General features: G+C 40.3%; 1 protein-coding gene across 2 annotated transcripts in view; it reads left to right on the top strand.

The window, feature by feature from the left end:
* Window positions 1-13513, top strand: part of SLC24A4 (solute carrier family 24 member 4) — a 141121-nt gene that overhangs the window by 88881 nt on the left and 38727 nt on the right. For both annotated transcript variants that reach the window (XM_006133660.5, XM_075926689.2), the window contains exons 3-7: window positions 5175-5251; window positions 7344-7418; window positions 9958-10042; window positions 12035-12138; window positions 12854-12928. In XM_006133660.5, the coding sequence (XP_006133722.2) occupies window positions 5175-5251; window positions 7344-7418; window positions 9958-10042; window positions 12035-12138; window positions 12854-12928 (416 nt within the window). The remainder of the gene's footprint in view (window positions 1-5174; window positions 5252-7343; window positions 7419-9957; window positions 10043-12034; window positions 12139-12853; window positions 12929-13513) is intronic.

Below are 13513 nucleotides of genomic sequence, written 5' to 3'. Positions count from 1 at the left end.
TGCTGCTCCCATTCAGGCAAAAGTCCTTTTGCGCAAAACATTTGTGCAAAAGGGACAGTGCAGACAGCTCAGATATGTTTTCCGCAAAAACGTCCCGATAGCGAAAATGGCGATCATGGCTTTTTTGCAGAAAAGCGCGTCTAGATTGGCACGGACGCTTTTCCGCAAAAAGTGCTTTTGCGGAAAAGCGTCCGTGCCAATCTAGACGCTCTTTTCCGAAAATGCTTTTAACAGAAAACTTTCCGGAAAATCATGCCAGTCTAGACATAGCCCAGGAGTATATGTAAGGAAGATGTTGCTTGTGTTAATGATGCTAATCAAGTCAGGATGGAAGCGGCTCATCAATAGCATTTAGTCTGGAGATGTAAATATTCAGAGAGAGGAAATTGTTTTTGTAATGCATTAACCAGTTGAGGTCCTTATTCAGTCTAAACTGATAGTGTTGAATTTGCAAATGAATTCCAGTTCATCTGTCTCCCTCTGTAATTGGGTTTTGAAATTCTTTTGTAGAAGGATGGCTACTTTCAAATTCATTACTGAATGTCCAGGGAGGTTAAAGTGTTTCCCTACAGGTTTATGTGTGTTACCATTCCTGATTGCTGATTTGTGTCTGTTTATCCTTTGGTGCAGAGACTGTCCGGTTTGGCCAATATACCTGACTGAGGGCCAAAGTTGGCACTGGATAGCAAATATCATGTTAGTGGATATGCAGGTAGATGAGCCGCTGATGGTGTAGCTTACATGGTTATATCCTGTGATAGTGTAGCTATATGGACAGAGCTGACAATAGGGTTTGTTGCAGGGATAGGTTCCTAGGTAAGTATTTCTGTGGTGTGTTGTGTAGCTGCTGGTAAGTATTTGCTTCAGGTTGGAGGTTGTCTATAGGAAAGGACTTATTTTGAGGCTGATTATTTAGACACTTTCATATGCATTTTGGTGCTTTTATTGTATGTAATATTGGTAGCGCTGAACATGTAGCCCTCCTAGTTTGATCTGTTAAAGGTGGCTCTTTGCGTTCCATGCTCATGGCTCAGTAGAGTTTTCAAGCTCCTTCATAAATTTTGCAGAAAGGTAGTGTTCTAGGCACCTCCTCTGCAACTTCCCCTTCTCTCTGTTCACATACCAGCCCTGTAGTAACTATTATTCTTATCAGTTATTAATTGGCATGATAGTGGGGCCAAGGAACCCTAGGTAAGAGTTTGGACCCATTCCACCACTCTCTGAACAGGCAAATAAGTGACAGAGCTCTTCTCCGTGAGAGATTATAATCTAGTAAATTTGTCAGGACTCAAAAGATAGTGATAATGGACATGTGGGTGGCATAAGTGGGCTTGGAGGACAAGGTAACAACAGGATGATCTGCAGTAATTTACTTGCAACAGTGCTGTCAGAGAGAATATTTATGTACTTCCAGCTGTCTTCAGGACAATTGGTGGGTGTTTCTTTTTGGCAAAATTATTCACGCTGCACACCTTGCTTTCAATTTAATCTTCTCCTTTCATCTGAGGCAGCTATAATTCCCATTCCCAGAAGATGGAAAGATTCTTTCTTCAGTATTTGTGCTTGAGAACACAATTGGTTTTAATGTTGCTTGTTAATGAATAGATACACATCTAAGGCCGTATTCACTGGAAGCTGCCATTTTTTTGCTATGAATATTTTTATTTCATACCCGAGAGACGAGCCCTCCTGGAAAATTCTGCTTTTGGCAATAACTGTAGCAAAGGAGTGCTGGTGCTATAATGTTATCCCAGAAGTACTGCCTTCCACAGTTGCCACATGAGGGAATGTTTTAAATCACATTGAATTGGCAAGAGATATTGATATATTGCAGTAATGATATGTGCTGTTGTATTAATTTGAAAGAATACATTGGCTCAGAGAGTCAAAGGTGTAAACATGACACTGTTACTGTACAACATAAGAGTTTTTTAAATAAGGTTTGGAATTGGTCTGACAGCATGATTTTTCTACCAGAGTCTTCTTCGAGGGTACGTCTAGACTACAGGGTTTTGTCAACAGAAGTTTTGTCGACAGATGCTGTCGACAAAGCTTCTGTCGACAAAGGGCATCTAGACTACATCCAGTTCTGTCGACAAAGCAAGGCGTTTTGTCGACATGACAGTGTAGACGCAAAGGACAGTGTAGATGCAATAACGCCTTCTGTTGACAGAACTCTGTCCACAAAAGACGTTTTTCCTTGTAGAATGAGGTTTACAGCCGTCGAAAGAACTGCTGAGTTCTGACGTTATGTCGACAGAACTCAGCAGCAGTGTAGACGCAGGTATAGTTTTGTCGCCAAAGTCCACTTTTGTCGACAAAACCCTGTAGTCTAGACACATAGATAGATGGAAGAGTCCATACACTCATATTGTCCACCAGTTAGGCCTAAATTCTGAGACACCAATTTTAGTCCATTGATTTCTGATACCACATTTCTCTTGCTACCAGAGTCAAACATGATCTTTATGCAATCACTGAGTTGTAGCCGTACTCTTTTTTGTTTTAATTAACTCAAGCTTTTTGTCTCCTCTTTTCACCTTTCCCCATCAACATTTACAGTATAGATTAATGTGATATTTTATGATCTTTTATTTGCATCTCACTAAGTTCATAGTTAGGGTAAACTTGTAAGCCCAAATATTACAATAGTACTAAAGCAGTTACTAAGTAATATAAGAAACCTATTCAACTCTGTAGCACTTTGATATATAAAAGGCTGAGTTGGCCTCTTACAAAGGGTTATGGAACACTGACAAATAGTAGTTCATAGATTATCCTACACTGTCTTCCTGCAGGAGATTAAGAATGTCACTTTCACTCCAGAGTAATACTAGATTTGTGCAAATAATAGATTTTTTGGTTGCAGGCCATTCCAAAAAATTGAGGGGAAATATTAGTGTTGGATACAACCAAAAGCAGATTTAAAAAAAAAAATTTCAGTGATTCCAACTCATGAAAAAAATGACATCAGATTAAGCTGAATGTTTTCATTTTGTTTCTGACCGTTTAAAACATTTTATTGTTTTTTTAAATAAAACTAAGGGAATTTTTGTAATGAAAGGTAGGGAAGTAAATATTAACTGGTTAATCATTAAGCATCACCCTTGCAAGGTGAGGCTTACTGATTCTGGTCAACTGGTAACGCTGGGGCAGCTCCCTGCCTGCTCTGAGCAGGGGGCTGCTCCAGCCCCGGGGGGCTCACTGCAGGCAAGGTGCAGCCCCTGTCCATGGTGGGCCCGGCCCAGCCCCCCAGTCCCAGGGTACATGCTGTGGCTCCCCAGAAGCAGGGCTAGTAGGGGATGCCGGCCCGCTCCCAGGGAGCCAGTTGCAGAACCCGCAGCAAAGTGTCCCTGGGGGTAGGGCTGGCAGCCCTTGCTGGCCCTGCTCCCGGGTAGGCTTCGCTGCAGGCTCTGCAGTATAAAGCTAAGCTCTGCAGTGCATGTAACTGTGTAACCACTAAGATTTTCAGCCGTTACATGGTTACCTTTTAAAGGAATTTTTACATCCCTCATGAAAGGTCATTTTGAACAGAATGTCAAAACAATATTTTTTCAGAATTTCTTTTAATTTTTTTTGACTGAAACAATTCATAGGCACCAAAATGAATCTGTGAAATATTTTGGTATCACTGAATCTGGAGGGTACAAGATTTCCTAACTGATGGGTCGTTTGATCGTATATTATCTTTGTTTTGATAGTTCTTTGTAAAACAGCTCTTTATTATAGCCACATTAATTATTTTTAATTAGTGTGCAGTTTTCATTGCCAGTGCTGGTTCCTCATGCTGCTTTTACAGGTATGCAGACTTTGTGTGTTTACTGTGAATTCTAGGTACCTGATTCTTTTCTCAGTCAGTTTTGTGCTGGTTTGGCTTTGGTAAAGTTTTTTCCAAAGATGCACTTAATAGCAGAATCAGATCTGTGGGGTTTAAGTTAGTGGCCTTAAATTTGTGTGCTGATGATAGTTATGCAGTCAAGCACTCCTCAGTTCCTTGAATGACATTTCATAACTCAACAAGGTATTGGATAGCATTTGCCAGATGTTCTGGATTATAGAAAGTTTGCTACTGTCACTCCTTCCATTTCCCCCAATGGCCACAGAAGAGAAATGTGGACTGGAAGGTTTATCAAAGGTTTGAAAATAAGGAATTACAGTCAAAGATGTCTAAACAAAATACTTTTTAAACTACTGACTTTTTCTCCTTGGCTAAATGCGTGACAGAGAAAAAAACAGCTTCTTAATCCTGGGCAAATTCTATGTATTAAATGTTGAATACTTGCTCTGAAGTTCAGGCCTTACAGAAGAGGCTAACAAAATGCAGTACAGTTATTGCTCCTTGACATCTAGTTGAACTTTTATTTTATGCTTAACTTTTTATAGACCACTGACTACAGTAGCTTTCAGTCAGAGGATTTTGAGGATTTTGCAAAACAGTGGCTTTGCCTTTTGTGAGGCAGATAAGATTTAGCAATTCTGATTTTAAATAACTCCTGCTACCAATGGTCTGGTACAAAAATAACTGTGATTATAGGCAGGAAAAACTGAACAGGGAGGGGGGTTTTCATCTTTGCACTGAGGCAATTATATGATACATTTTAACCCCCACTTTCCTTTTTTCATCTCTCCTTTATCTAGCATCCCTTTCTTTGTCTAATTTTAGATTGCAAGCTCTTTGGATATGTGCCTTGTATTTATTTCATCTCTGTAAAGTGACATGCAAACATTTATATAGCACCATAATTTGAATGAATAGCAGACTACAGCTGTTGCATGTTTTAGGGGGATAAAGCATACATGAAACCAGAAATATTGGGAGAGGGGAGATTTACCCCTGCCTTGGTTACTTCAGAAGTATAATTAGAAAAGAAAGTAGTCAAAGTGAGACTTCAGAAGGAAACTCCTGGCAGCGTCTGAATATTGGTTTAATCTGTTGGAGCAAAGACCACTGATATCAGCAGAGACTCTTCCTCCTGTTTTCTCATATGTGAACTGGAGAGACTTTGGCAGGCTATCATACACCAAACAGAATGATATAGTCTTTGGTAAAGATGGCTCCTCCATCTTTAATTAACACCAATAATAAATATCCATCTCTATTTTTCTGTCTTCCACTTGTACAATTTTCAGGTAGACCTATAAATATTTGTCTAATGTCTGTTTCTCTCTTTCAGCAATTAATGAATTTCCTGAGGATCTATTTACAAATAAGGAGCGGCAGCAAGGAGCAGTGTTTCTTCATATTGTTAGTGTAAGTTTTGTCTTACTGTGATTCCTTTTTTTCTCAGTTTAGTTAGTTGCCAGAAGTTACTCAGTTCTGTTCTCCTTTCTTAGTAGAACTCTGTAAATCAGCAGATTTTTTAATACTGCATTTGCAACCAAATTCTCAAATAGCAGAAATCAACTTGAACACTTTAAAAACTGTGTGAGCAACAGAGCTGTAGCCACAGGTGGGCCTGATTGGATTGTGGCCCATCCACTTAGGAAGCAGGCGCTCTCACTCCCAGTTCTGGCTATGCCCGGACAAGGGGCATTGCCCCTCTCCGCCCAGTGCTCCAGGCAGGCCTGGAGAATGGAGTCAGGGGCAAGCCCTGTTTTGCTCATCCAGTGTTCCTGCTGGGGAGTGGAGTTGGGAGGCTGTAAGCCCCTAATCCCACTATGCAGCTGGAGTTTAGGAGCTGGGGCAAGCCCTGGCACCCTGACCTTACTGGGAGCACTAAGCAGGCAGAATTGGGTGCCGCTATTCCGCAAACTGCTCGGAGCCACGGACGGCTGGAGTGGGGCAAGTCCTCGATCTCAAACTGGGAGCAGTGGGCCAGGCAGGCAGGCAGAACAGGTCAAGCCCTCACCCTGCTCAGTACTGGGAGCACCAGTTGGGAGCAGCAACCTAACCCATCTCCCCACTGAGAAGACTACCTGGAATGGGGCAAGCCCCAGTGTCCTGATCTTGCTCAGAACACCAAGAATGAGGGGGCCAGATCAGGGCACACCCTGATCCTGCTCCCCACTGGGAACATCAGGTGGGCAGGGCAGGCCTTTAATATGCTTTCCTAGAAGTAGCACCCCACAGGCAGAACAGGACAAGTCCTGAGTGTGAGGCATATATATTTATGGGACCCCCATTTTTACATGGCCCCTGGCTAGTGTTCCTATCCCTTCCTTCCCTATGGCCAGCTGCAGTGGGGGAAGAAGTGGCCCTATCATTGTCCTCCCACCTGAAGTCTTGTCCCGCTCACTTGCCCCAGCCTAGGTATGCCACTGGTGTGCAAGCCTAAATGTTCAATGTTTGTACATTTATCACAGTTAGGGGTGACAGTTTGTCCCCATTAATGTCAATGTGAGTTTTGGCATTTATCTTACTGGAGCTAAGATTTTACCCTGTATGGGCAGGTATGGATTCTAGTTATCTTTAGTGCAAGACTGGATGACATGGGGGCTCCCTGTAATTTCTCCTGTCCATTGTGCATCTGTGCAAAAGAAACAAAGCCCTTAAAGGCTAAAGGAATACAGATGACATCTGGTAACATAGTCCTGGGCTTCATGTCTTGTTGCAGAAACCCCAAAACATTTAAAAGCCCAATCTTGCATTCTCAGCTCTGGAAATGTGAAAGTAAATGGAAGAATTGCTTGAGTGAGGACTGCAGGATTGGTCCTGTTATGAAAATATGTATCATGTAAGTTACGGAGAGCAACGGGAAAACATGTGCTCATGAGACAATCACAGCCCCTGAGATTTTTACAATAGGAGCAAAGGTCATGGTTCATGGTTTGGAATGTGACTATTCTTTTCACATGAAACATCCTGGTATTGCTTTATGCCTACTGCCTGCTTTATCTACCCAGGTAATTAATTGAAAACGTGAATGATGACTGCTCTTCCTCCAAAGCACTGTCTGTTATTATTATGTACCTGTATTCTACCATGGCATCCAATTACTGCATTTTCATTACCCCCCCCCCCCCGCACCCCCGCATTTCCTAAGACTGGTGCCTGCAGAGGGTGGGGTGCACAAAGGGCCACTCAGAGGAATAGGGGACCCCATTTAGCAAGTAAAATGTTGGCTGTGGTACAGGGTGGGGGCGAGGGCAGTATACTCCCCTGAGTGATACCATGAGTCTCTTTGTATTTCTATACCTGATTCCACATGTTTCTTATGTTCCTAGAATATACTGTTAAGTAGGAGAACATGCTAATATTTTTATGCCATAACTTCATCAATATAGATTTTTGTATGGAGCCATGTATTCTTGTTAGTTTGTTTATACTTTATTTGAATAGACATCCTGTCATTCTTCTCTCCCTGTGACTGAGTTACATTTTCTTACTTTATTTTTTCCCACAGGCCCTTTATATGTTCTATGCCTTGGCTATAGTATGTGATGACTTCTTTGTTCCTTCATTAGAAAAAATTTGTGAGGTAAGTGAAAGAGAAATGTAATCACCTTTTGAAAATCTGTTCCTTGGAGGTTTTAGGATAGGATGTTTTGAACCATCCAATGGCTGTCTGAAGTTCTTTAGCAAAAAAATGTGGTGGCCTCCAACCATTTCTCAGTGGAAAGGACTCCACATCATAAACTCACTACAGTTTGTGCTAATTGGCACCTTTCACAACCATCTTGGCAAAAAGACTAATGACTGAATGGACATGGCCACATAATTTCCCCCTATCACAAATATGAAGCACATTGATGGGGTGGTATAGAGGATGATATATAGATTATCATTAGATGAGTTTGTTACTATGATCCTTATTTTAAAAGTCACTTGGAAAAAGAAGAGCTAGAAAGACTCTCATCGGTCAGAGGAAGAGGTGTGCTGGTGCTGTTTTTCTGGCCTGTTGGGATTTGGTTGGTAGGGTAGAAGAGTTAGTTTAATGCATCTAACTCCACACTTGGCCCGTTCCTACCAGTAAAAGTAGAGTTCAGTCAATGCTAAGCATTTTTGAAAATCCAACCCAAAGGGCAACACATGCTGAATAATTGGAAATGGAGAATTATACCTATATAAAGACAGTTATTTTATGTACAGGACCCAATCAGTAAAATTTAATTAGAAAATATAGTACAATAAATAATATATATTATTAAGACTAATAATGTGTTGTTATACTAAACGATTAATTAGTTACAACACTTTACAAACTTATTTATCAGATATTAGTGGGATTGATCAAAATAGGGGGAAAATTAAACTTTTGGTCCAAAATGTATTTGGGTGAAAATTTTCCAACTAACTATAGAATTTATTACAAAATGGAAAATCTTATTTGGAGAATAGATCTGGGATACGCTCATATTAACAGATTTTTTTTAACCAGCTGTTCTAGCAAGCAAGGCATCTTTTCTCTCTTCTCTCGGTACATATTCAGTACTCCCACAAACATCAGTGGGAGTTATATACTGTACCTATCAACAGGAAAACACATGGATTGTAGCAGTGAACAGAATAGATTGTAGCAGTGAATATTTGCAAAGTATTCAGCAGTAATCTTTGCTTACTGTTTTCAGATAAACTATCGGCATAGTTTTAGATACATGATTTATAAGATGCACTAATATTGTTGCTTCTGCTGTTGGTCCTTCATAAAATCTATTGTACTTGTCATAGGTATCTCCGGAATGCTAGGCAACTAACAAGAGTCTAGAATAGTTAGCACATCCGCGTTGAACTCTGTCAGCCATATTATTGGTGATAGATCATTTTAGAGAACTGTGGGTGCTTCTGTGCCATGAGTTCTTTATGAAGCCCTTTCTCCCAGCTCAAAATATTGAAGAGTGCCTGAAAAATACTCTGACCTGCTTAATTTATCACTAGGTACTCTTCTATCCTTGAAAGGGGGATAGGGTATTCAAAATTAGTCTAGGGAAAAAGAAAACCTTTCCCATAATATTGCCTTTATAGGAGAAAGGATAGTTCCTCAGCTTGTGCAAATAGGCCTAGCCCAATTGTGGAACTAAATGCATTTATCCCAACTGAGGCTTTGGCTCAAAACTCTAAGGTAATTGTTTTCAGATTAGTACTCAAGAAGCACTGTAATAAAATTTGATCTGTCTGTGGGACACTGTCTTCTCTCTAGTTCTACACTTGTCTGATTTGATATACTTCACTGGAGTTCACATTAGAGTAAGCAAGATCAGATTCAGGCCCACTGTTTTCAAGACATATTCACATAGATTATACTTGACTCTCACATGCTTCTGCTACCACATTTTTCAAGCCAGTTCTCCCCTGTAACTCTTGAAACTATTCTTAGTGTTTCAAATGTGAAGTCATGAGTATTTCATTCCTGAGCATTCCACCTTCCAGAATCCACATCTGAGTAGTCTTTCTCTAATCAGCGTGGATAGTTCAAATATTTTAATGTAAATAGATAATATTATCTATGGTTATGTCTAGTCTACACTCTATTTTCAAAAGAGGATATGCAAATTCTGTGGGAATTTGCATATCTTCTTCTGATATCACTTTCAAAAGCAGAGCTTTCGAAAGTGAAAGTAGTCTGGACACGTTTTTTTCAGAAACAATCCCTTTTTCAAAAAAAAAGCTGTTCCTTAAAAAATTAGGTTTATGCGGTTTTTTCAAAAAAGGTTTTTTTTCCCCAAAAAAACCCGTCCAGACTACTTTTACTTTCGAAAGCTCTGCTTTCAAAAGTGAGATTGGAAGAAGATATGTAGATTTCCACAGAATTTGCATATCCTTTTTTAGAAATAGAACGTAGTTTAGACATACCCTAACTGATCTCCCACTAAGTTAAGGGCTACATATTTTATATACCTGAAGCATGTGGTCTCTGTCTCATACATAGGCTTTTCAACCTTTGAACCGTATGATAAGTGGTGTTGATTCTTTCACAGTATTGTGAGCAAGAAAATAAAAGGATTCTATCTATAACTATAAGTGTGCTATGTAAAAAGACCTGCAATGCTGTAGTAATAGTTCTTTTTTTTTTTTTTCAGAAATTACACTTGAGCGAAGATGTTGCTGGAGCCACTTTCATGGCTGCAGGAAGTTCAACGCCAGAGCTATTTGCATCTGTTATAGGTAAGGGATCTACAATAATAGCATGTGCAGCATTTGCCATTAAGGCTATGTCTACACTACATTGTTCTTCCAGAAAAAGCTACGCAAATTGCGGTTTGCAATTTGCCTAGTTTTTTCCGCTTCTTATTTTTCTTTGTCTGGGAAGAGCAGACACGTTCCCTGGATGCAGCAGAGTTTTTCCAGGATACCGTACTGTAGACAAGTTATACCTTTTATTGGGCAAACTTCTGCTCTTCTTCAGCAATGTGTAGTTCAAAAGCTTGTCTCTTGTATAAAAGGTATTACCTCACTTACCCTGTCTCTCTCACATCCTGGAACAAATATGGCTACAACAAAGCTTGCAAACAAATTAAAAGTCAGGAACAGAGCCTCAACTTAGATTTCAATAGATACCAAATGAAGATATACCCTTCTGTATCACTGAATGATTTCACATGTAGCGGTGTAGGTTTCTTCCCTGTACTTATAGCAGGAAATATGAGTAGAGCCCTGCATGCTACAAAATTGGCAACTGCATCTGAAAAATTGATCTGTAGATGTGGATACCCATGGATATAAAGTGTATATCCACATTTTTTCAGGATTCTAGATTGAAAATGTGTATCCATATCTGTACCTGCAAAAAAAGAGCATGGATTGACAGGGCTCTAGATCTGAGTTAACAGGTGTCATATTCTGAAGTTCTGCTTGGTTTCATTCTACATCTAATACCATTAAATACTCAAAGCCTGCACGGTCATAGCATCATACCACACTTTCACTTTAAGGTTTAAGAAGATGCTGCTGGTACTAATCAAACCTTGGTGGGAAAATTAAGATTTTTAATGTCATCCACTGTATACTGGAACAAATTTTCCTTTTGTTACATTTGGGCAAATTTATTGAAATCAATGAGGAATTTGAACCATTGTAAGTAGAATATAAATATAGTAAAACCCACATAAGACTATAATAGCTACCTACTCCATGGCATCTAATATACAAATACAGTCCCCTAGATAGAGGGGATGTGATAGCATCAAGGTCCATGATATCAAAATCTGTGTGTTCAAACAGGATTGTTTTAGTTGAAAACAGAGTTTCAGGATAGTCATGGGGGCTTTCTTGTTTGGACTCTGTCATCTTAGGTAGGTATAGGGCCCCATTATCTGAGTGCATCATTAAATCCTTGTGAGGGAGGCAAATACTATTTCCTTATTTTATATGTGAACTAGAAGATTTACCCGGCATTGCCTGGGTCTGCTCTGGTCTGGGAATGGGGAATGGGGAGGGGGCATTCAGGCTGGATGCTCGTGTCTGCTCTGGATGGCCCGACAGTGCTGGGGGGTGGGAGTGGCCTGTAGCTCTTGCAGCAGGGGCCAGTGATGCGGTGCCCAGCCCCAGTGGTGCTCCTGTAGGAAGGCCGCAGTGGTGGTGCCAGTGAGGCTTTTCTCTCCCTCCCGCCACTGTCCGGTTCTGGGATCAAGGGTCAGGGCCAGTTACATAGGCCAGTGGCAGGCAAGATGACAAGTCCTGTCTTCAGTTGGCCACTCCCTTGGTGGTGTGGCTGCCCCCAGTGGTCACTCTGCAGTTTAGCTGTCTCCCATGGTGACTGTGAGTATAGCATCTCTCTACTCAGCCCCCTTCCTTTCCATGTGATGGAAAAAAAATCAGATTCCAGGCACATCCTGTTTTCCTGGCACACCCAAACCCTGACCTTGCTTTAAGTTATGATAAGAGGAAGCTGCATGTGGATGCTGATGATGTGATGATGTCGCTCTGTCATCCTGCAGGAAAGGTTTTTTTTATATATAGAAATATGCATAGAAACAGCTGTTCACTATCCCAAAACTTCAGTAAGCTAATATGTTGCCCTCGCTATTAATCTCATTTTGGTTAAACATTTAAATGATCTCAAATTTTTGCTTACTGTTGATACATGTTTTGAACAAATAGGCATTTCTAGTAATGAAGTGATAGAAGTTAATTGTGATTCTATTGCTCTCTCTCCAGGTGTATTTATCACTCATGGTGATGTAGGAGTTGGCACCATTGTTGGGTCAGCAGTTTTCAACATCCTTTGCATTATTGGTGTCTGTGGAATATTTGCAGGACAGGTTAGTAGGTTACCCTTTTTTATTTTTTTGGCTTTCTGTTGCTTAATTTTTTCTTTTGCACAGAAACATTTTATGAGAAATATTGGGATGCTAATGGAAAACAAACATGAAAGGGCTGTTAAATCTAGGGAAATGATCATGTTAGAAATAATTCAGATGCATTTTACAAATAGGTAATGCTACAAAAATAATGATAGTCTCAGCTTTCCAAAGTGGCTAGTACCTGATATTCAAAGGCAGGTGATTTCTTTCCATGTGCCCTTATAGCCTCAGGCAATTGAACAGTATAAATGGGAAGAAAAAAATCCTTCCTGAATTGACCCCTGTGGTGAGTTATTTATACCCCAATCTGATATATTTCCACCTCAAATTAAGAGGGAATTGTTAATTTGCAGAATTGCAGCAAGTTGTACATTGCTTCTTGGTCACCTAGAACCATATCCAATTAAAATATCATTAGTAAGAAATACATTTCTTTAATGGAGACATTTATAAGATTTTTATTAATGGTGATAATTATAGAGATGTTTTAGGGCCTAATCTTGCAAACACATAGGCATGTAATTTTAATGTATCCCCATTATATTTCCATTGGATTTAGAGGGACTACTTATGAATAAAGTTACTCTTGCAGCTAAATGTTTTAAAATCAAGCCCTTTGTTTAACTTATAAACTTTGAAATCACTGCTTGTTGACTAAAACTGCTTCTTTAAGGTCGTTCGTCTCACCTGGTGGTCTGTGTTCAGGGATTCTTCGTACTACACACTTTCTGTGATCCTTCTTATTATTGTAAGTGTCCCTCTTAACATTCAATATGTTTCACTGTTCAATTACAGAGGGCCAGACTATGATGCCTTTGTTTTGTACTGCAAAGTGGTTACTCGCATAAGAAGTCCCATTGACATTAATTACCCACAGGAATAAGGATACACAGCATGAGGAAGAATTCAAATACCAGAACCTCTTATAGCTCTTTGGAATAAGGCTCACTTTTCAAATATACCAATAGCCAAAGTCAGCCCATAAAACTCTGCAAAACAGACCATCGCTCTACCTCAGAGCTGGGCTTAGTTTGTGCCAGGGCTAAGCATTGACACATCTAGGTTTGGCAGCAAATAGCCCTGGCACCTCTGGGCTTACCATATCAGCTATTAAAGTGGGGGAAAAAAAAACCCCTTGCTTGTGCCCTAGCATCTATCTAATGCAGTGTTTCTCAAAGTGGTCCTTAAAACCACTTGGAGAAACATGCTAACTGGCCAAACCAGTTTGTTTACTTGCTGGCTTCGCTGCCCCAGAGCCCCACAGCTGTGGTTCGCTATTGCGGTCAAGGGGAGCCACGGGAAGTGCGTGGGCTAGGCTGCCGCTTCCCACGGT

This window comes from Pelodiscus sinensis, chromosome 5 (assembly GCF_052426305.1).
Source record: "Pelodiscus sinensis isolate ZL-2025 chromosome 5, ASM5242630v1, whole genome shotgun sequence".
Lineage (NCBI taxonomy): Eukaryota > Metazoa > Chordata > Testudines > Trionychidae > Pelodiscus > Pelodiscus sinensis.
This window is presented reverse-complemented; position numbering and strand designations above follow the sequence as displayed.